General features: G+C 36.1%; 1 protein-coding gene across 1 annotated transcript in view; it reads left to right on the top strand.

Annotated features, from left to right (window-relative positions):
• The window catches only part of Ifih1 (interferon induced with helicase C domain 1), a 52,440-nt gene that overhangs the window by 13,416 nt on the left and 14,158 nt on the right, over window positions 1–24,866 (top strand). The window contains exons 3-6 of the mRNA XM_008845759.3: window positions 370–504; window positions 12,780–12,884; window positions 19,284–19,504; window positions 24,545–24,755. Of these exons, the coding sequence (XP_008843981.1) occupies window positions 370–504; window positions 12,780–12,884; window positions 19,284–19,504; window positions 24,545–24,755 (672 nt within the window). The remainder of the gene's footprint in view (window positions 1–369; window positions 505–12,779; window positions 12,885–19,283; window positions 19,505–24,544; window positions 24,756–24,866) is intronic.

Raw genomic sequence — 24,866 nt, 5'->3', positions numbered from 1 at the left:
AAAAAATTGAAAAATTAGGGGGTGGAGAGATTGCTTAGCTTAGAGGTTAAAAGTACTTACTGCTCTTACAGAGGACCTGAGTTCAGTTCACCTGTAACTTCAGATCCAGAGTATCTGACACCTCTGGGCTCTGGGAGCACCTATACTCATGTGCACATACCCACACACAGAGAAACACATACACACACACACACACACACACACATAATTAAAAACAAATAAATCTAAAAAGAATTCCAAAGAATTTATGTGTATTTATATAAATTGTGTTTAGAACCTCTGTTTCATTTTCAGAATAACAATAGCTGTGTATAGGGTACAAGACTAATGTTGCACTATCGTTTACATTTTAATACCTTGTATTTGCAGATTTTGAGAATTTATCACACAAAGATGGCCCTGAAGCTACCGAGTCACTTTTGTCCACGGCAGATGAGAAAGAGGCCTGGGGTACCCAGAGCAATTCAACAGAGACCTCTTTTGCAGGTTCTTCTATGGCTTCAGGTACTTGAAACATGTACACACTTTGTATATGCTAATTATTCCCTCTAGAAAAATCTATTGGTACATTTAAGACATCAAGAGCTATGAAACACAGGGGGATTTGGACACTGGAGCCTGTGAGTTTTTATTAAAATAATATTTTAGAGAATATTAAATTAAAACTATTCCTCTTAAACTTAAATTTTTAAATCATTGTATTATTGCTCTTAAGAATATGAACATATCTGCTTCTAATTTCACTTTCTAGGAAATTTGTGGTCATTCTAATATGCTAACAAACGTGTGTGCTTCTATTCCATGGGGTTAAATTAATCCCCAACACCACTAATTAAATACAGCCACTGGCCTTTCCCCTACTTTACAGTTTGGCAGAGCTCAGGGAAGTTCAACTGGACTACAGGCACTAAAAGCAAGGCTGTTTTAAGAAGGAAGACAAACTGATAGTAAAGTAGGGCTGGTTTGAATTGCAGAAGCAATTGGTAAATGCGGTAAGTTCTCCAACTCTGTGTCTGCCTCTGGTTATGGAAACAACCCTGCAAGAAGCAAACTAATTTAATTATGCTCTTCTTCAATATGCTCCTAATAAAAGAATCCTCTTCTTCCTTTGTTAACGGGCCATGGTCTTTTTTCAGAAGAAATAGTTGCTTAAAGTCTGTGGAGAGTTAGTAATGAAACCAGAAGCTTCTGGGAAAGGGGGAAAAAGACCCGGTTTGTAGCATTTGTCACATCTGTGGTATCAATATTTGCCCAAGCACTCATTTTAGGACTTCTTCAACATAAGTCACTGGACAGAGTTGGGAAGATATACAGTAGCACACCATTGCCTAGCATTTCCACCACAGGGAAAGGACAGGGAGATGGAGAGTGTAGGGGAATCCAGAAAGAGGACTGGCAAGTGCTCATCTTATTTACTGCCTTTGGAAATCTGTTGAATTGTGTATTCACACAATTTAACTTTTAAAAATGGCTATGTTTAACAACTGGCCCACAGAATTCCTAAAAATGTTGCTCTTGGCCCTTATGCCCTGGAATTAGCCAACTCAGCGCAGTACTCCTAGTGTGCCAGAGCTATTTAAAGAAGCAATGCAGCTGCATCGCACAAAAATTGGAATGCACAGGGACACACAACAGTCACCAGTATTCCCACAGTATGGATGCTTTGCTTAACCTTTAAAATGTCTCCCCCTAGTCTTTCTGCATACCTGTGTGCATGAAGCTGTCATTTCTCCTGTGCTCATTTTAGGCATTGTTCTATAGAATATTTTCTATTGATTGAATAATAGCACCATTTGGATGCAATTAAACAAGTGCTGACATTCAGTATATTTCCAAATTACTACTTCATGAATAATGTCTTCAGAGCCCTCTGGACTTGTGTCACAGTTTGCTTATTAAAAAAATATATAATTGGGATTTCTGGGTCAAATGATTTATACAATTTTAACACATTTGATACTTAGTGTCAAATTTCACTGTGGGAATTTATACCAATTTACATCTGCTCTTACGTTTTAAGGAGCGCCCAGTTCCCTGAAATTCCTTCCAGAGGAATGGGTGGTATAATTTCCAGTCTTTTCCATTTCTGTTTCAGTAAAAATGATATTTTAATATTTGAATTATTTGAACTTGAGTTTTCTGATTTGTACTAAAAATCTTTTTCCAAGCTCATTCTCTTTGTTCTGTTTTTCAATACATCTTACTTTTTCTATTAGGATATTTATATTTTTCCTCCAAGTTTATATTGACTATGTAGATATATAGAGTATCAGTCTCATAAATAATAAAATTTTAAATGGTTTTCTTGCTTTTTACCCTGTTCATAGTATTTGGTTTAGAAGAAAAATGTAGTTATTAATGTAGATTAATTATGCAAATTAATGGAATTCATTGTATGAATTAATTATGTAAATTAATGGGTTTCATTTCTACATATGTAACGTTGTGTATTTTTTCCACACTTTCCAGTCCTTAGAGCCTTTTTCTACTCTCAGGGCCTCTAAAATTTTTCTAGTTTCCACCTATGGCAGAGAACATGATACTTGACAATACTTGTATTGTCATAATATTTTGTTTTGTTTTTGTAAATTACAATGCTTTTGAGGCTTGAACAATCAAATGAACCACCCAGTGGAGGGTGGAGGGGTCTTTTAAATTTTTATGTATTTATTTATTTTTAGTTTATGTGTATGAGCATTTGCTTGTATGTAAATGCACCCATGTCACACAGCGTCCACAGGGACTGGAAAAGGGTGTTGGATTCTCTGGAGTTGAAGTTACTGATGGTAGCCAGCTGTCATGTGGGTTCTGGGAATCGAACCCAGGTCTTCTGGGAGAGTAGCTAGTGGTCTTAAAGGCTGAGTCGCCTCTCCAGCCCTGTGGAGGGGTCTTTCTGAAATATAGACTGGAGCCTGAAATTCTGCTTTTTCTCACAGGCTCATAGCTGCTGCAGCTGCCAGTTGTGGGTCACACAGCTAGAAGGAAGCCTTTATCTTGTTGATTAGTGAACCGTTTACACCTAAATTCTACAGGGCTTTGTCTTCTCTGTTGAAGTAAATACCTGTGCTTTTCTTCAGAAATCATGACTCTATAGGAAAACCAAAATTCACTCCAAATGTGAGATTGTTATGATTTTCTAAACTTTCTTTGGGCCTGCTTGATCTGCCTGTAGGCTGCTAGCCTTTTAGAAATCCACACTGGAAAGAACTGAAGTCTGAGCTGAGGTTGAGAAATGACCCTGCATCTCAAAGGAGTTTTTCATCCAGAAAAGGTACATCCACTCAACTTGCAACTACCTAGTTTGAGTTTCAAAATGGTCAAAATTAAAGGCAAGAGTTTAATTTCTTTGTTCTTTTTTGATACAAGGATTTTTTTTTTTTTTAAGTTCAGCAAGTACCTTGTGAAAAAATGTGGGTTGTAATAATGGTCTTAGGGGATTTAAAAGGGTAGGGGTTTGTTTTGCTTCTCAGCTTGTTTTTATTTTTACTTCTTGATATCCTCACCTTCCTCCCTCCCTTTCATTTTGACTTTTCTGCCTCTCTTCCTTTAATTTCTTTTACTTAAGAAATCCTTAACTTCCTGAATGTACTACAGCCATCATGGCCAATGCTGGGCAGACAGTACAGAACACAACAGAACAAGCCTCAGCCCTTGTGGGCACTTCCCATTGTGATGCTGGCCACATAGCACTCACCTTAGGGCTACACTTGCAGAAAGCAGAACCAAAGGCAAGTGCAGCATATTAAAATATGTGCCAGTCTGAAGAGTACGTGTAAGCTAGACAGGCATGGAAGGAGGCCAGCCAACTCACAGGGTCTTCTGGATCTGGGCTCTGCGGGAGCCTTATGTGCCTGCACTCCCAGCCTGCATTTGTGAATAGGTTAGTCCAATCTATTCTGACCCTTTCCAAGGCAGTAACAAACAGTTGCTTGTTTATGAAGATGAAATACCTTGGCACTAGACACTACTGCTGATAAATGACATGGATCATCCCAAGTATCTGCTCATTTTCTTGATCTTAGGAAGCAAGGATTCCTTATTTTAAAAATGTGAAGTGCCATTAGCCCAGAGAAGTTACTGGAATTTTTTTGTTCTTTGTTTTTTTTTTTTTTTTTTTTTTTTTTTTTTTTTTTTTTTTTTTGTGGTACTGAGGTTTAAATTTATGGCCTCTTACATGCTGGGTAAGTGCTCTACCACTGAGCTATACACCACATCCATAGAGTTATTTTACTTCAGTCTTTGTTGCAAACTTTAATAGAGAAGGATTTAGCCTACCTAGTCATTCTTAGAATTGATAAGCAAAATAATATGAAAGTATTCCATAATTTCTAACATGTATTTGCATAATGGTTTATGCATCTTACTGGATATTTATTTTGTGTTCCAGTATGTTGGATTAATATTTCAAATAATTACCAAAGTAACATTAAAAGAATCTTGCTACTTACACAGCACACATTCTGTAAACATGAACTTTTTATGTCCAGAAAGAAAAGATAATGAGGACTCATTTTAGGTCGAGATCTTTTAATTATCATTTCTGAACCAGTTTGTCTATTTTTCAGTGCACAGTGGTCTTGCTGCATCCAAACACTATCAAAACTATATTGTATTAACAGGTGCTACTTTTTAATCAGTTTGCTCCTTCTACATCTCACCAGTCAGCTACAGTGTCTTACTCTGAAACCAGTTAAAATGTCATCTCTCCTTCCTAAGGGTTATATAATAGAATTCTCTACTGGAAGGTTCTAGGGAGCAATTTTCCCTTCTCTTTGCACTTGAGGTTGACATTTCTTTTCCCTTTCTGGATAGCACTAACTAGATGAAAGAGAGAGAGAGAGAAAGAGAGAGAGAGAGAGAGAGAGAGAGAGAGAGAGAGAGAGAGACCCAAGTACAAGAGTATTTGGGGAACACAAATTGGATTCTACAGGCTTAAAAAAAAGAGTAAGTGGGGGATGCAATATCCAAGAAGAGATGGGGGAGAATTTCATAACAATATTAACAAAAAAGATAAGAAGTTTGGAAGGGGATGTGTTGAGAGGGATGTAGGTTATATGGTGAGAAGAGCGAGAAAGGAGGGGTAAATATGATCATATTTCACTGTATAGGTGCATGAAATTCTCAAGAGTAAAGAACATTTTTTTTAAAAGAGTGATGATATCCTCCCCAAATGTGGTTGGTAATTAACCCAAAGTTTTTTTTTTTATTTGCTCTTTTCCAAAATGACACGATAACAATCACACATTTTATAGGCCACTAATATGATTGTAATGATAGATACAATACTTTTGTTTCTGAAGCCACTGGTCATTTTAGAACAAAAAAGTCAGAAAACTCTGGTGTTTCTTTAGACCACATCTTCCTTGAAAACATAAAAGGGACATTAAACTCATTGTATAGATTATTTTAATTCTGCGCATTTACAAAAAAAAGTGTACAGTCATTTAAAAATATCTTTTGCTTTGTCAAAACAAGTGGGTAGTTACTTTAAACTGGAGCTTTTTATTATTCAATTTTATGAATTAATATACTACAATAAAATAAAATTAGGCTAAATGACTAAATGAGAATTAAAACTAAGAAAAATTTGTTGAATTTGTAAGGAACACTTTTATTCAGGTTTGAACAGAAAAATCCCTGCAGTATCTTTTCAGTATCCTTTAGAGCTCCTTGCTGTGGCCATAGAAATGAAAGTACTTCATGATGACCAGCAGAGGGCGCGTCGATATTATAAAGAGAAAAATTCCTCTGTTCTAGTGTGGGAAATTATAATGTAACTGTAGCGTGCCATGTGTGAATACACAGTGCGCATGACTAAGAACGCATGTGTATATTTTGATTTATATATTCGTTCACGTGAAGATTTTAAAATTCCACCCCAGCTAATGAGCTCACCAACCTGCTTGTTTTCAGACTTTAATACCTTCTTTTTCATATTTCCCCATATGTTCAACTCCTTAGGTTTATCCGGTGACATTATGCTTTGGAATATATTGTGGATATATTTTGCATAGATCATGTTCTGTAGGAGGGGTTTAAAAATTGACCTTTATAAAGCAGCCTCCTTCTCCCTGGTCCAATCTGTTGCAGCACTTTGTTGTTTTGTTGTTGTTGTTGTTTTGTTTTGCCTTTTTATAGACCAAAGTCCAATCTTAGATTCGGTCTATACTAATTTCTGTAAAAGTCCCACGAAATTTATCCTTGCACTTAAGGACCAGAATAATGTTCTGTATTACTAAGGTGTAGAAATCTAGAGATTTTTAGGATCTCTAGAACAAATTCCACAGCATTTGAAACTAAGCAAAGATCATTTCTACAGTGATATAGTACTGTTTCAGAATTGGCTTGATTTAAGTGAGCTCTCTTTTGTATTTTTCTAAATGTAGTTATCACTAATTACTGAGAACCGAGGTAATTTAGTAATTTGAAGAGAGAGTGGCAGAGAATATGACTGCTGATGTTGCTTATGAAAAAAATGTATATGCTTGTATTTTATTTGAAGCTTACCATGAGCTACCTGTGCCAGTTATGTGGATCACAGTTTCATAACTGTTCTAACGGGGTTATCATTTAACTGTTCATATCTCAAGGACAAAGACATAGGAATTTTATCAGAAACAACTGAATGGTGCATTTCTAGTGTATAGTTAATAATAGGTTTGTTTTCATAGTCTTTTATGACTACAAACCTAAAATTTTGGCAAAGTTGTGACAAATGAGTTTTAAATTTTATCTTTATTTTGGGATGTGAATAAGGACTAAAGCCAGAATACTGGGAAGAAGTAAGTTGGTCAGGTTGTATTTTTTTCTAGACAAGAAAATATAAGTTGCATGCTATCAAAAAGAAAAAGCAACCAATTCACAGAAAGAAAGAAAAAAAACCCCACAAGGTCTACATCTTAAAGGCAGAGGAAGAAGACTTGTGAAAGAATGGAGGTTACCCAAAAGCAGCTTACCAAGGAAGGAAGCTCAGATATAGTCTAAGCCTCCCAAGGCTGGCTTGTGCTGGGTTTAGGAGCAGAGGTAACAGGTGACACTTCATTCATATTGAGAACATCATGAATAAATGTGCAGCTACAAGGAATTCCAAGTGTGTTCAGAACATATAAAGAAAGGAGAGTATGGGGACAGAGACAAGAATTAAGATCTCTGAAACCAAAGACAGCTAATAGGTTTCTCTAAGTCCAATTTTTACAATTGCTTCTCATAAAGCAAGAACCATTTTTAATAATTAACCACTTGGGGGCATCACATTGATAGCTTGAAATTGCCCACAATGAGAATATTTATACTGTGGAAGTTGGCAAGCACTTGTATCCCATGTTGTTGAGCACCTTCTGGACAAACCTTAAATGTATTTCTCCCCGTACTTTACTGCTCCCTGGTTAGGGTTATTTAGCTCCTGCCACCTTTCCAACGAAAGCCTAGAAGTTAAGAGGTTTCTAATTCACCCACTTCTACCTTCAGTCCCTAAACCTTGTTATGTCAAGAATTTCAGGATGGTCATCTGAGTCATCAGTCATGACTGAATCCACTTTAGAACATTCTGCCTTCATCACTTATTGGCAACTGAGGAAACTTGTCCTTCTGGTGGGTGTAGTCCTCCTAACAACCCTGTATTTTAATAACTTTGTGTCTGCATGTGAACCCCAGAGCAAAGGAGAAGAATAGATGATACAATTTAAGCCAAAGCCATTACGCACAATTCAAATTTTATTCTAGCTGAAACATTTCAGCACAAAAAAATTCTATAAACAGGAGCAGAGGAGCTCCACGGATAGCCATGTGGGCCTGTGGCTCTCAGAGAGATTTTTATCTTTGGGAAACTCATTTCCTAGAAGCTTGGATCCAGGAGAGAATATGCAAGGTGGGTGGAGGTGGCTTCTCTCCATTCTGCGGGAACACATGTTCCCTGGCACAGAGAGAAAACTATGACAGACCAAAATGTGAGCGTGTGTGTGGATCCATATACATAGAGCTGAAAATAAAAGTAATCTATTTCCTCTCAAAAATATTGTTATTTCTAAAGAAAAGGAAACCTGTGTTATTAGCACTATGAAAGTAAGCACATTTAAGGGGTCCATGCAGCCTTGTGTGCGTGCCGATGTGAGGGCATGCTTCAAGCTTTGACAAGATGCTGAGAGTGGGGAAAAGGCAGGTATGATGTTCAAGTCCATGATGAGGTCATACGTTAAATACACATGAGACTACCATGAAAAGCAGACGGTGACGACCTTGCTGCAGGAGCTCCCGGGAAACAGAAAGTGTACAAAAGCACACAGAGGTCTTTTTTCCGCCCACCGTTTCTTGCTGGAATGCAAAAAGCTGCTTTTCAGCAAAGAGAATCTGTGACAGACTGAGGCACGGGAGAGAAGATAGAGTCTCCAGAGTGAAATTACATCTAAAGTGAAGAACAGAGAAACTCTACCTGGAGGGTTAGAAGTGAGCCAAACTGCATTTCACCTAATGAAATCCAGCTCTAAGAAGAAAAACCTTAGTATTTGTGCCCCGCAATGCTATAATAGTATTTTCCAGCAGAGGGCAGACGTTACATTTAAATGAATTAAAATGCTTCCCCCACTTTCCCTTTCAATTTTTTAAATGTTTTTTTAATTTAGAAATGATTTTAAAGATATTTTAAAGTATTTGAGGTTTAGACTTGTTAAATATGAAATTATTTATATTTTAGTTAATAACTCTTCCATATTAACAAAATACTCAAGATGATTCCAGTATGAAGTGGATTTTTTCCATGACTTTCAACCTGCTCTTAGAGATTTACCATCATTGTAAGCAAAGTCGTTGTTTTTATTTTGTTTATGAGGTTATTATTCTTAAGGTTTTAATTTTGAAATACTACTTTTAACAGGGAAAGTGTAATTTTATTTGATAGAGAGCTTGATAGGGACAACTGCACTAATAGACATTACCACCGTTTTCACATTTATTTCATAGCTGGCTTTGACAATTCCCCTAGAAGAAATAACATATAAAAGTTAACTAAACCCACTAAACATTGTAACTTCAATATTCAACGCAACTTTTCAAGAATTTGGATTTATTTCTTTCCTAGACTCCCTTTCCTCATTTAACAGGATCATTCATACAATAAAAGTTAAAAGTATAGGAACGATATTTATTTTCTAAACAAGATTAAGCCACTTGTAAGCAGTGGATGAGATCAGATCTGCAGAGTTCCACTGGGCTCAAAAGCACGTGGCCTGTTCTTCCTGACTTTAGGTATTAGGACCTAAGTTCAGATTGACATATCTTGACAAGTACAAAGAAGAAAACAAGATAATCCTCAATAAATCAGACTTAACAATCAATTTTTCAGTACACAAACACAAAACATTGGTTTATTTTTTGCAACATGGTAACACATAAGCACTTTCATGATACTGCTTTTGAGGAGAGGTTTATATATTTGTGTGGGTGCTCATGTGCACATGTGAGTGTGTGATAGGATTTTTAAAATTGAATTCAGAAGGAAAACCTTTGGGAACAGCAGTTTCAATGTTATAGGAGACACAATGTATTTTCTTTATTATCAAATTACTTCCCTTAGGGGTTCAATTTCTAGGAAAGAAAAATAATGAAGATGCATAAAAATTTGCTGCCTAGGAAAATATAGTATATTTGTGAGGAGAAGTTGGAGATTTGTATGCACTTTAAATAAAAGAAATAGAGCTCTTTTGTACTCACTTTCACAATCATCTCTAGCAGAATTACTGCAGTTGCTTTTCTGCAGTGAGGACAGAAATATTCTCTTTTAAATTGGTTGCCAAGTGAGTGTGGAAAAGAAAATGTAAAGTTAATATATGTCCCTTAGTGAGTCAGAAATGTTAGCAAAGTGCTATCATCTCTCTACATTTTTTCTTGGAAAGATAAGTTCTGTTTTAATTTTTATGGAAAATTTGACATCACAACAAAAATGACTGCTATTATTTTTTTTAGAAGCAAGTTTCATCTCATTTAGAACAGAGGGTTCCGAACTGTTTCTTTATTTATAAAGAATCACACAAATCATGAGCCCTGCATGATGGTGGTAAAAAGCACCAGAACACTAGATTTGGATGTAGACTATCAGGCCTCTGCTCCATAGTGGGGTGACATGGATCAATCAGTTAACCTCTATGAATATTGGTTTCTCACCTCTAAAATTGGGCTAATAATGGTATCTACTGCAGAGGAGGCTGAAGATTTAAAACATAATTTGTGTAACATCCATGAAAGTACTGAGCTTATTGGCTTCCTGACATGTTACAGATTTGATTGTGAGATCAAAATAATCTAGATTGTAAACTTCATTAATAATATTCTATTTTATAGCAACTTTCCTATCAATAAATTATGGGTGCACATTGCATTAATCCTTTTCCCAAAAATTATGTATGCTAGAACAAAGCTCATAGAAATCTTGACTTTACATATACCAAGAGTAGGTTATGGTTTAGTTGCTAATAATTAGAAAATTAAGTGTAAAAATCGAATATAATTTCATTTGTACTACACTTACTGGAAACCTTGATGGTAGCAATATTGGATTTTTAATTATATTTCTTGGCATTTTTCCAGACACTTTGGTATTCTCCCCAGTTCTTGATTCTACATTTAAAATAACAAATGGAAAGTATGTCAGAATTTACTTTTTACTTCAAAAATCTTGGCCTATGTGTCTAGATCTAGAATTATCCTTGCAGTGACATTTTCCCATCTCATTTTACACCTTGCCTTTTCCCTACAAATCATATTCTCTTTTCATCAGTGCATCTGCCCAAAACGCTCTTCGACTTGACAGTTCTATCCCACACTCGCCTCTGAGCTTCTAACAAGGCACACCTCTGGGAATTGCAAAGTGCCATATTTAAAATCTCTCTGTGAGATATACAGGTTTTCCCGTGTGATCATAAGGGATTCCTCAAATTTGAGTTTTAAGCTAATCTACGACAACTGATAAGCACAGTATTTTCACATTCGTGTATTTATGTTGTGCTAATATACTTAAACAGTATGTATGTCCATTGAGAATTTTTCTACAACTTTTTTTATCAGCTTTCTTGCAATTTTTAAGGAAGATGCTGTACACACTTGATTAGGACTGGCTGAAATTCCATTATATCTTCCAACTTAAATGGACAATAAAATTGTAGAGAGATGCCTTAAATGTCACAAACAGATAAGAATAGGAGTCTACAATGAAAAGCAAGAAATTACTGATATAAAGCACAGATGAACCTCAAAAATCTTAAGTTCAAGGTGGGTTACACTTTGCATCAGTCCACTTATGTGACATTACAGAAAGGGAAAGCTGTGGGAAAGGAAGGCAGATCAGTGGTTGGCAGGGATAGCAGAAAGGCATTAGGGCAAAGGAGCCTGAGGGGACTTGTGGAGTGATGAAAATATTCCAATTGTAATAGTGGCCACAGAACTGAAATCGTTGTGAAGCTCATGAATCATACACTTCAAGAGTGATTTCATAGTGAAGTTATACCTCATTTGACTTTGAAAAATTAGCTGGTTAAAATAAATAACATACTTACAGCTTTGAACTGTATTTTTTCTTTCTCTTGAGTTGACTTATAGCACACAGTGTGTCTGTTTTCAGCTATTTCTATTTCAGTACTAAAAATATGGCACTCAACAGTAGTTTTAAGTAGTTAAAAGGGTGCCTCAATATAGTTTATTAGTGCTTTTGGAGATCCTTAGGATGAAATGATAATTACCTAACAAGTTGTAAATATTGTGAAATATATTAATGAGAACATTATGAAATGGAATGTCTGCCCTAGTAATATACCAACTACTTGGTTTTGATTTCATTTTTCTAGACTCTAGCAATTAAACTACTGTGTGTGCAGCTTCTTGAGTCTACTGCTACACAGTGGTTACCAAATGCTATGATGTAATGACATTGCACCTATTTTACTTGAGGGACCTGGGATCAGAGCCACATCATAGCAAATTTCACAAGTCTTTATTCCCAGTCAACCCCAAGAACTGTGCCCTGATTTCAGTTTTGTGTTAGCTCTGATCCTTGATGATGAGATTGCATACATCTTTGGAATTAAACTGAACCCTAAAGGTTTTCAGGAACAGTTAGTTCTGACTATTGAAAACAGAACACTGGGGTTCCATGAGGGGTATATACTTTCCATTCATACTGTCAGTTGATGAGGCTTCATGTAATTATACTAAAGAAAAACTCTTCCAGCGTCACATAAGCTTCTAGGATATCGAGATGCCAAGCATCAGTGATACTCTCTTCGAGTAGATTCGTTCTGAGATTTTGCATTCATGTTTGTCTCTGAAATGCTGTTTCATAACTGATAGTAGGTCTCTGAACTTGATTAAATGTTGTACTTTGTTCATTCTCCCACCATTTTACATGAAAGCAGCTCAATGATTTCTACAAAAATTTTTGCTTTAAAGACACTGTCAAACTCAAAAATTCATTTCGGGAGCAGAATTTACATACACAGGTATGATATGTGGTATAAAATCACAAACACTCAGGAATTCACACTTGCTCTCCTGTTGGGTAGAGGGGGCTGTGGGTAGGTAACGTGGATTTGAGTCACTCCGGGCAGCTGCTCATCCATAGTGGAATGTTTTTAGTGTAGTTTGCCAGAAACTCTTACCTTTTATTCTTAGTTGCCTGGGTGCGCCTTCCCTGCTTCCATTGAACTGTATGTACTGTGTGCTGTAGAGGTGTGCAGTTAAAATACGTTTATTCTCAGAAATATTTTTTAAATATTTTAAAATGTTTTCCTTTGCAGAATCAGACACAAGTTTGGCAGAAGGAAGTGTCAGCTGCTTAGATGAAAGTCTTGGACATAACAGCAACATGGGCAGTGATTCAGGCACCATGGGAAGTGATTCAGGTACTGCCTAACTGTTGTGTAAACCTTAAAAAGTGTGAAATAAGACACCATATAGTGGAATGCATGGGGGCTGTTCATACCCTCCCTAATGTATCTATGTAATTAAAGCAATTCTTTTCTGCAGCGAGTCATTTGGAACTTTGCCATTTACTTTCTCTAAGAGTACAACTTACAAAAAGTCTTAGAACCAAAGTCTAATTTTGCTCTGGTGTGTATCTTTTTTGTCTGGCAAAAGCCACATATCATGGAATCGTGTCATCTATCTTATTTATGCGATCTGCTTCAATTAGTCTAACTGCACTTAAATTCTTTGTGCAGTTTGATACATTTATATCTTTCTAGTTTTTCCTTTATATTTAAATACACTAAAAATCAGATATTTCCAATAAAAGTATTGTGACTATAGGTAACTACAGATAATAAGGAGGATCTCTCTTAAAAGCAAAATGGAGAAAATACACATAGGGCTAAATACTTTTTGATTTGGACAAGAAACCCTTGAATACGAGCAAAGCATATATGATATTTTAGCCAGTAAGTGAAAACTTTACTAGGCATTTCCCAAACTGCCCTCCACACTGGTTAGTTCCCAACTTGAAGTGAGAACGCCTGCTTCCAGTCCACTTACATTTATCAATACTTCCCTTCCTCTTACTACATTTCCTAACTTGTCAGTTTGATAGATTCAAATTACTTCATTCTATTCTTTGAATGTGGGTTTACCTCTGAGCTAGAAAGTTTACATCTTTCAGGTATGGATGATGGATACTGGATGTCTGTTATTCACCTTTCTATATTTGCCTAAACATTTGAAAAAAATCTATAAAAGTTAAAACTAACAAATTACAAACAAAAATATTTTGCAATGGGCAGACTAAGGACTTGAGGAAAACTGACAGATTAAGAAACAAGTTATTTTATTCTTCTTTGCAATTGAGTTGTTTCTACTTAGAAAAATTCTGTAATTAGTATTGTCTTGAATTGCCAAATTTATAGGAATATATATCTACAGCAGGATAAAAGATTTTGCATAAGGATGGGATGGTCATATGCCTTAAAGGATTTCTAACTCCACTACTTCTATTTATGTTTTTTTTTTTTTTCCCTCCCAAATGTACTTCTGAATCCCTTACAGCAAGTTAGTTTGAGGAAAGTCAGTTCACAAAATGTCAGTCATAACTTTGTAATCAAAATAGGGTTCATTTTCTGTTCAGTACAGTCAGTGTTTACTAAGTTCTCATGTAGAATGAACTTGTTTTTCTTTCTTTGTTGAGAAGTATTTAAATTTAATAATTATTGTATGCTATTATTGATGCTAGAACTCTAAGTATCTTCCATCTAATAATTAATATCTATATGGATTGTTTTAAGCTTCTGTGCCCTATCCTAATTTTTGTTTGTCTAAGTAAGGGCTTTTCAACAATATCCATTCATTCAATAAGTATCTAAAACACATCCTCTATTTGTAGGGTGTTTTGCCTATTTAGCACTGTTAGCAAATGTATTTGCTGATTTCTAGTCTTCAATGTGGCATGAAAGATGAGATAAATCTGAACCAACCACTTTTGAAAAGCAAATACATTTTCAAAGGTAAATACATTTTTAAAGACAAACACATTTTCAAATGATGTCCTTGAACGTCTAGATAGATCAGTGGTCAGGGACAAAGAATGCTTTTATATCATTGGAAGTAAAATTGTGAAATACCATTTATGGAACATTTTACCCTCAAGTACATGACAAAAGGTTTTCTTAAACTGGTGAAATGTTAACAAATATTGGATCATTAAAAGGTATGATAAGAGCTGAAATTATGTTTTAACTTTTTAGGCTGACATCAAAAACACCTAATTTTAAATTTCCTTAGTCCTCCTTCATAGATCATATAGAGGGAAGAAGGCAATTGTACTATAATCTTTGTAGAAGTATTATGCTATAGTAAAACATGATTGCTGGTACTTTTAAAGTTTAAATAATCTAATTATGTTACCAACATTTTTTCTTCCCATTTTTAGAGAGATATATTGCATCTCAAAAGAGAGAGACTTTTTCTCAATCCCTATTGACCTGATATATAGAAAGTGCTTCTTACTATTTTGAGACGATGCCTATTTATATTTACCCAACAGGAATGGTCTGTTTTTCTGTGGTTATATATTATAGGTAAAAGAATACTTTGTCGATTTCAAACACATGCAGTGACAGACCTTTTCTCCAAGAATAACTCAGCTGTCAAAATCCATGTGAGAATGAAATTTGCCACATGGTGTAGCTCCAATAGAATATTATTATTGAAACCCTATTTCATTTCATTTTGACCATTTATACGCTGTAATAATGTAAAGACCTTAAAATGTTTTTTTGTTTGTCTTTTAAAAAGAAATACACAATGTAATTTAAAGCATGTGCATATTTTAAATACTGTTTTCATTATTGGATTTAATTGATTATACTTTGCAGAGGGAGTCAAGGACAAATAAACAAAAACTCAAACATTTCTTTTTAAATGGAAATTGGCTCATGGCTCATTGATTCCAGCCCAATTTTCTCCTTCTGGTGATAGAGGAGATAAAACTCCTTTCACATTACTTATGTAGATAATTTTTTCCATCTCTATGTCAGAAGACGTTATAAGGCAAAAATTAGGCAGAATATTTAACACTCGCCCAGTCTTTTACTTCGGATGCTTTTCTCATACAGAATTCAACTCTGATTTTTTTCCCCAAGTCTATTCTATTGTTCTGTTTTAAAATTTGGGGCTGCCCATTGGACTCCTAGTCTTGGACTCCAAAATAAAGAAAATCATGGAGTTCTCCATTTACCTACCTGGAAGTGGCAATTTGTAGTTCCCTAGACTGGTGTCCTTTGAGAAACAAACAGAAGCATTTTGACAGGGTGTCACATATAGTAGGTGTCTGTAGGACGCATTAGTGGCATGTGATCAATTAAGAAGCAGTGAAACTTCATAAACTTGGTTTGGGAGCTAAATTTTGAAAATGATAGCCCTTTTAATCTTCTAACCCTTCTTAGATTTAAAGGTGTAATGAAAGCCTAATATTTTGTATTACTTATTTTCTCATTACGGTGACTAAATGCCAGAGAAGAAGCTTTCTTAAGGGAAGAGGGATTTATTCTAGTTCATGGTTCTGGGGAATGAATACAGTTCTTTATGGCATTGGGAGTGGCTCATGGCTATGGAAGCTGGAGAGTGAATTTGCTTGCTTGCCTCTTGACATCCTAGCAGGAAACAGAGAGCATAGCTCAAAAGTGGGCCAGGGATAGGCTGACTAGATTCACCAGAAGGGCAAGTAGTGGGGAATGGCTGGGGGTGCCGACAACACAGCAGACAGTAGCAGGGATATCAGAGTATAAGTGCTCTAGTTGGGGGGAGAGAGGCTATGGGAGGGTGCTTCCTGGGAAGTGGGTGTATAAATAAACAAAAAAGAAAAAGTATTCTTCAAAGCATAAAAGTTTGCTCCTTAATAATTAGTAGATGTGAAAAACATTACCACTGAAATCTACTTGATGACTTTATATCCATGCTCAGATGCCAAGGAGCTCAGAAAGTAACCAACTGTGACTAGTAAGAATCAGATATATAGAGATTAGAAACGCATGTGCATCTTAGTGTCAATTGTATTAAAAATGAATTTTTCTGTATGAAACTGTGTATTTTAATAATGAAATGGAGATCTTTTTTAAAGTTTAAAACCTCATTTAATTTTATGTCTTATAGCGTTTTGACAGAGTACCATATTGTATAACTGTATTAATTCAACTATATACCTAAAAATTTACAGCCAATTTTGAAAGAGATGCATCTTAGCTCTGGAAATTGCTATTGAATATGTCAATGCTGTTGTAAGGAAATGCTTCTTCTAATTATATGGTTATTAAATAAATAATTTTTAAAAAGTGGGCCAGGATATAACCCTCAAAGTCCCTCCCTTACCCCCTGCCCAATAATCCACTTCCTCCACCTTTACCCACCCTCCCAAAGGTTCCACAACTTCCCAAAACAAAACTACCATCTGGGGACTAGGTGTTCAAGCACAGGAGCTCATGGAGCAGAGGAGACATTTCATAAACTGTAACATATGTATAGGTGGTGCTGAGACTTTACTCATTTTATTTGGGTCTGGGTTCTTGGAAAAGAGATGACTTAGAAAACGGTTTCTCTTTTAAATTTTTGCTATCAAAGAATATAATAGAAAATATGAAAACCAAAGGAGGCAAATAATTATTAAAATATGCATACAATCCAGGCATGGTGGCACATGCCTTTAGTTCAAGCACTTAAGAGGCAGAGGCAGGTGGATCTCTATGGGATTGAGGTCAACCTGGTCTATCTATAGAGTGAGTTTCAGGCTAGCTGGGGCTACAGGGATACCCTGTTTCAAAAATATAGTGCATGCAATTACTATGAGAAATGCAACTTTTATTAATTTTTAAATGCATACCAAAATTTTTCTAGAGTAAAATTTAACTGAGACTTACATATAAGTTCATGTATCTTGATTTAGATACTGCTTAAAATATACCTTTCAACATAACTATTCTTTCTCCTTTGGGAAAAGCTAGGTGATAAATGTTCTTAATAGAGAAGAATTTTTTAGATTTTATTTCCTTTAAAAGCCACATGATTAAAAGGGAATGTTGTCCTTAAGTAAATATGAACTTTATATAAGTACAATAGAAATAAAATGAAAATTCAAAACAAAGCTAAAAAGACTTGTAAATTCATAGTTAAAACACTAACAATCTTGTGTGACCATTTTAATAAATACATATTAAATGACTCAGCAGATGACCCAGTCATAGCTTAATGTTTCAACTGTCTTTGTAAAAGTAAAGAAGGGAAATTTCCTGCTTGGTCAGTAGATTATTCATTTGGTGTGAATTTTCCTACCTATCCAGAAAGTACTATCACAGCAAGTTAAAACCCACTTAAATCAAATCAGCTGTTTGCTGAAATGAAGCTATCAGCAAGTTTTCAGAAGTTAATGGGATTATGTTAGTTTAGTTTTATTGTGATCACTGATAGGAGAAAGAACACGTATGATGAAATACTGATAAGTACTGTCAATTCACTTCTTCCTTATGATTCTGCAAAGCACATGGTTGACTTTTAAGAAGGTATAATATTTGTTTTACTACATTCCATGTTGTAAGTGATACATTTTAGAGCATTTCCCCTTGGCTCACAGTATAGGAAAACATTATCACTTCCAAACAAAACAAATTTAAGCCAAGGTGTGTTATAGCAATCTTATTCAAGCATTTATAAAATCACTGTATGTTAGTATCTACTTTGTCATATTTTAAAATTAAAAAAAACTGTGTTAATTGAAAATATAGTATTTTGTGCTTTGGATTTCAGGAGAAATATGATGAAGGAAGACCCACATATCAGAAAACAGTAAAAATGACAATTCAAAAACTACATGATAAAATTAAGGACAACTTATTTTAGATCTGCAAAATTATGTTTTTGCCTTTATGGAAGCATCATCAAGTAAAGGCTAGCATATGAAACCTTTTGTCCTGCTCCTTGAATATTGCTTTTCTACAACCCATAACTGCCTCAAATGGATCCCCCCCACAATAACCCCTCCATGTCCACAAGTTCTGCATTTACAGATTCAACTACAAATCCAAAATATATTTTAAATGTCTGTTTGGACTGAACATGTCACTTGAATAATAAAATAATAACCTTTTATAGCATTTACATTAATTAGGCATTAGAAGTAGAGATAATTTAAAGAACGTGGGGAGGTATTTGTGTATTACATGCAAATACTGTGCCATTTTATATGCAGGACCTCAGCACTTAATCTAAACCCCACAGATACCAGGAGATAACAGTAGTATGTGGTTTATGGCATTTAGTTGTCAGATAATATTTTGGCAAGTTATGGTAAGTAGTTTCAGCTGTAGCACTTTCTTGAAGACAGGGAAAACTAATGAGTCATACTTTTCTACTTCCTCTTGGTTTAGGGTTGGAAGAGCTTAGAGAAACCAGGAGGGCAAATGGCTGAACAAAGAGAAGTCGTGTACATTAGCAATTAGAGTGGACAATCATATACCACAGAACTTTGTACAAACTCACCTTGGCTTTGAGAACTCACTTATCACTCACCACTCTTTGAGAACATTCTTTTGTTGTCCCCTCCTAAGTCCTTCATGCTGTTAATTCACTCCATGATAGGGTGCCTGTATCATGTCCTGAAAACAGGACTGACACTCCCTTGTGTAGAAAACAGAAAACGGGTTCGTTTGGACCACACAGGGAAAAAAGTTTAAACCACAAGAAGTCTCTTTCCAGTTTCGGGCTTCCTAGGTTAGCTAATTGTTTACCTTTCTCATATGCTTCTTTGCTATTTTCACTTCCTTCAGATGAGAGAAAGGGGATGGAAAGAGCATCCCTAGAGCCAGAACTGCAGCTCAGGCCTTACCAAATGGAAGTGGCCCAACCAGCCTTGGAGGGGAAGAATATCATCATCTGCCTTCCCACAGGGAGCGGGAAAACCAGAGTGGCTGTTTATATCACCAAGGATCACTTGGACAAGAAAAGAGAAGCATCTGAGCCTGGGAAAGTTATTGTCCTTGTCAATAAGGTATTCAGGCATGCACACCATAGTTTTCTGCTCTCATTTTTGTTTTGTTATTATGAAGCTTTTCTGTAATAACATTGGTAGCAACAAATCAGATTTTTTTTAATAAGGTATAAATGTCAAGTAAGTCATTGATGTTACTTTTAATTCTGTTTTAGATGTGTATCTAAACTGTGATTAATCTTAAAATGAAATTTTTCATAAAACTACATTAAATCAAATAGCTCTAACTTATGTATAAAGATTGAATTTGCATATATATATATATATGTTACTTTTCTGTTGCTGTGATAAAACATCACGACAAAGGCAACATAGAGAAGGAAAAGTTTGCTTACAGTTCCAGTGGGAAAATACATAATGGTGGGGGAGGTATGGTGGCTAGGAGGTGGCCAGAGCAGAAAGCCGAGCGCTCACATCTTCAAACAGGCACAGGAGGCAGAGAGAGCCAGACTGGAAGTGGGCAAGCTATATACTCCCCAGTGATGTACTTCCTCCAGCATGGCCAGACCTACAGGTTCCATGACCCTCCCCAAACAGTGCCATTAACTGGGGACCAAATATTCCAATACTTGGAGCCTACGAGGGACATTCTCAATTCAAACCACTACAACATACTTTAAGGTCAGCTAATAGTGATTGGGGTTATCATTGTATGTGAACATGAATGACCTGAAAATACCCTGGAAACTAGGATCAACGTTATCATTTAGAGTCTCTTTAACCACTGACCCTTCATCAAACATAGTATGTGCTCTGTATCTAGAATATATAGAATGTGGTATAAAGGTAAAGAGAAAATTAAGTGAACGTTTGGCTTATCTATTTCAAGTTAAACAGGTAAGTGATGTTCAAAGAATTTGGTTTTTTATTATTTATTTTATTTTAAAATTTTTTATTAACTGTTTGGGAATGTCATATAATGTATTTTGATCATTTTCACCCGCAGTCTCCTCAGATTTACCCTCACTTCTCTACACCTCTCCACAACTTCATGCCTGCTTTCTTTTCAACAACCCATCAATTCCAATTTGTGATGCTCACATACTCTAGGTGTAGGACCATTCAGTGGAGTTTGATGGACCTAACAGGAGCCATACCCTTGATAAAAACTCACTCTTCCTCCCCCAGAAACCATGATGATCCATAGCTCCTCAGTTAGGTATGGGGGCTCATGAACCCCTTCCAGTTCCACAACAGCATGTGGACTGGCTAGATCTGATCCAGGTGTTATTCAGGCAACCACAGCTATGAAGAGTGTTTGACTGCAGCATCCTTCATGTCCAGGAGGCACAGAAAACACATCAATAGACTATAAAACTTCTTATTTTTTTTATCTTTACATTATGCCCAAACCTTTAGTTGAAATCTGCTGTGCAATACTAAAGAATATGCACAGACTTCACAACTTCAGTGATTCCCATCAAACCATTTGAGATACCCTTTTATGTATAACTTCTAGGTTTAAAGTACTCTCTTGGGACTAGGCATGTAGCTCAGTGGTAGAGCTCTTGTTTATCTACTAGGTTTAAACTCCAGTTCAAAGAAAACTAACACTTTTATACTCATGAGATCAGTTTTTTTGCTGGTAATACTGCTACATTAGTAATTATTTGTCTAAAACCCTTTACATATTCCCTTTTAGAATACAACAAATTAAATCTTATTTCTACTTACTAGCAGTCTGACCTCAGAAAAATATGTAACTTCTCTAACTTTTCAGTTGTGCCATCTGAAACATTAAGATAGCATCGATGTGTTCTGAAGTTTAAATGAGACTCTGTGTGTGTGTGTGTGCGTGTGTGTGTGTGTGTGTGTGTGTGTGTGTATGTGTGCCATATGTTGTTTTTAGTTAATGGCTCAATAAATTTTCATATTTTCTTGACTTTCTTTTTCATATTTTTCTCTACCTGTAATCTAATGAAATCAAGCACTTTAGTTATGGAATAGGATTGAAGTCCTAAATCCAGGGAAAAGAACAATGTTAAATGAATTTAAGGCCAGGCCAGGCACGGTGGCACACACCTTTAATCCCAGCACTTGGGAGGAAGAGGCAGGCAGATCTCTATGAGATCCAGGCTAACCTGGTCTATATAGTGAGTTCCAGGCCAGCTGGGGCTACAGGGAGTTCCTGTCTCAAAAAATAACCTCCCCCAAATAAAACAACAAAAAATGAATTTAAAGTCACTAAAATTGATGCTTTTGAACAATTCTGCCACTTATGGAATATCAGTTTTACCATTTACCCTCGTAAAGGTAGTCTCATCTCCATCCATCTGTCCCTTTGTCACTTATACTACTCCACCCAAACCAGGCAGCCTCACAAGCCCAGGAATCAATTTTCATCCCTTTCTTTCCTTTATTTCCCTCATCTGTTCACAGGATCACAAACTATCAGAACTGAGAGAGCCTTTGAGATACAGCTTTCTTCCTTTGCAAAACAGTCTGCCACTTCTGCTGGTTAACTTCTAGCATCACAGATACCTCCCTCCTAACAAAACAGACCCAGCCATTCTTCCCACAATTGCCACTACAAGAAAATGAGGCACGTATTCCCCCAATTTTGTGGGTTCTTTGGAACCCACAGTCATTCTTTCCTTTGTTATTCTGCAAAGTAAGCTTTACTTCTGCCTGACAAGAGACCTTCACAAAGAGAAGACTGTATTCTGTAGGTATTGGGTGGTTTTTGTTTTGGTTTGTTTTGTCCCTTGGAAAAAATGACTTCAGTTATTCATATAATATATTTAGACCTTTCAGTGTTTGAATTCTCATACTCTGAAAGATATTCATCCAGGAGCCTCTTAAAACACAGTATTCATAGCTGGACAAATTGCTATAGATACAGTCTTACCAGTGTAGAGTTAGGAGAGGTGAAATGGGCACTCACTCAGCCTGGACCTGGGTACACTAGAACACCATAGATTTGATATCATCTAAACTTTGCCATCAACTTAAAGTCCTTGGTTCCTTTTGTTATTCATATAATTGCATTGGGTTTTTTTTAAAGAATCTTATATAGTTAGTATGGCCAATGTGCCACCTTTAGTTTAGCTTTTGAGTTAGCTACTTAAAATCCAAGAAGTGGCTGTTTTCAAAATCTGCAAGAGTAAACAAATATATTCCAATAGTTCCAGCTCTTCATAAATATTTAGTAGAGTAGCTGAAAATTTCCCATTAAATAAAAGGTTTTGAGTTGTCTGTGTGAAATCTTAATTTTCCAGTGACATTTTTTCATTGAAAGAACATTGGAGATGCAACTTCAGTCTTTGCTTGCTTCCTTCTTTTGTTTTCCTGGAAACTGTCAAAACATCTCCACCCTCTATGTCATAATTGCTTACTGCCCCACTTTAAAATTTTAAAGTAACTTCTGCTTTATTTCTGTTTTATTCAGAAAATCTCTGACCTACTAAGGCAGTGCAATCATATTTACCCCAATAGCAATGTACTATACCTTTTAATCTAGAAATCCTTTCCTTTCTTCTCCATCCTTTCCAAAGTTATAGCCTTCGAGTGCAGGGAGAAATGAAAACACCACCTGCACTCCCAGACTTTCCATTTCCTATCTAGGGCTTCAACATCATGAGAGAGAAATCCCAGGTTCCTTCAGATGCTGTAATGCAGCCCCATATGATTCAGCAGAAGTGGATAGCAGTTGGGTTTGATTAGTCTTGGCAGGCACTCTGTCACATCTTGGGAAAAGGCTCCAAGAGGACCATACACCTCCCAATTAGCCATGTCAGACTTGCATCTGGCTTCTGCTGTGTCCTTCAATAGGAAGTCAATGCCACCCAGAGCGAGTTTCAGGATTATCCAACACCGACTGCATTATCAGGTAATCACATTATGAGGACTAGAATGTGCATCTGTTGAAGTTTGGCCTTGAAATTCTTATTGCCAACTTCCTATCTGATACTATACCCCTGTACTTCCACTGTATAAATCTTTATAAAATGGAACCTCAAGGAGGCTTGGCTCAGGCTGGCAATGTGACTTAGCTGGTAGAGTGCTTGCCTAGCATACATGAATTTGGGTTTCACTACACAGAACTATGGTTTGTGGTGCACATCCACAACCCTAGTACTGGAGAGGTAGAAACAAAAGGGTCAGGGCTCAAGGTCATTCTTAGCTACACAATAAGTTCTAGGTCAGACTCATGATTCACTGTCTGAAAGAAAGCAAAACAAAACAAAAATTAGGGAACAAGGCTGCCTAGCTCATCTTTCCTTCAGTCCGAGGTATTGTGAGTGACTAGTAATATATATGTAGCACTGAGGTGTCAACCAGCCATGCTCAGCAGATATTTCAACACAGAGAATTGGCTAGAAAGGAAGTAAAATTTCCATTTATTTTCCAAGTCTGTTTGCTGTTTTGTTTTGGCACAAATGTTAAAGCTATTCCAGTAGTTCATTTCCTGGCACCCTGTACCTCCTAGTAAATGTGCCAGCTGTTTCTTCTGGGTTCCCTACTCTTTCCAATCCTGTTGTCAGGTTGCCTCTGGAAAGCTCCTCAAACAAAAGAATAAATGATCTCTAGAATCCAACACTTGGGGATTCTGTGAACTGTTATATTGAATTTGAATACATGGTCACACCTGACCCTTCTCTACAAATTAAAAATATATTCTATATCAATCTTACTTTTGATTTAATGCTTGACTGACCCACACAGCATTCCTCTAAACCCTTCATTTGAAAGGTTAGTTGTTCTTCCCCTGTTCTGTCTGTCACTTTGCTTGTGTTTCTCTGGGAGAATAATTACAGATGTAATAAGAGTTTTTTTTTTTTTCCGTCATGTGCTCAGGTAGATGGGATTGCTCTAAGCCCCCAGCCATATCTTAAACACCTTTGTGTTCCAGATATAATGCCTGTATCTAATAAGCATGCAATAAATGTTTACTGTCAGATAGATATAAGGAATGGTCCATAGGTTGTAATGGGTAATGAACATAGTCCTTTGATCAGTGCTCCTTTTTCTTTAACTGTGATTTCCTGTATTTTTTTTTTTACGAATTTTAAAAATTCTGAATATTCTCATATTTTTAAGGTAATATTAGCTGAACAGCTCTTCCGAAAAGAGTTCAACCCGTTTTTGAAGAAATGGTATCATATTATCGGATTAAGTGGTGATACTCAGCTGAAAATATCTTTTCCAGAAGTTGTCAAATCTTATGATGTGATTATCAGTACAGCTCAAATCCTTGAAAACTCACTCTTAAATCTGGAAAATGGAGAAGATGATGGTGTTCAGTTGTCAGGTTGGTTGAAGTGGCTATTTTTAGAAAAGTGATTAATGGTACTTTAAAGATAGTAATAGGGGCTGCTCATTAAATCTTTTTAAAATGTGGATGAGAATTAAACTTTGTTTA

This window comes from Nannospalax galili, unplaced genomic scaffold (genome assembly GCF_000622305.1).
Source record: "Nannospalax galili isolate Female #2095 unplaced genomic scaffold, S.galili_v1.0 scaffold540, whole genome shotgun sequence".
Classification (NCBI taxonomy): domain Eukaryota; kingdom Metazoa; phylum Chordata; class Mammalia; order Rodentia; family Spalacidae; genus Nannospalax; species Nannospalax galili.
Note: the sequence above shows the minus strand (reverse complement) of the source record. Positions and strands in the feature narration are given on the sequence as shown.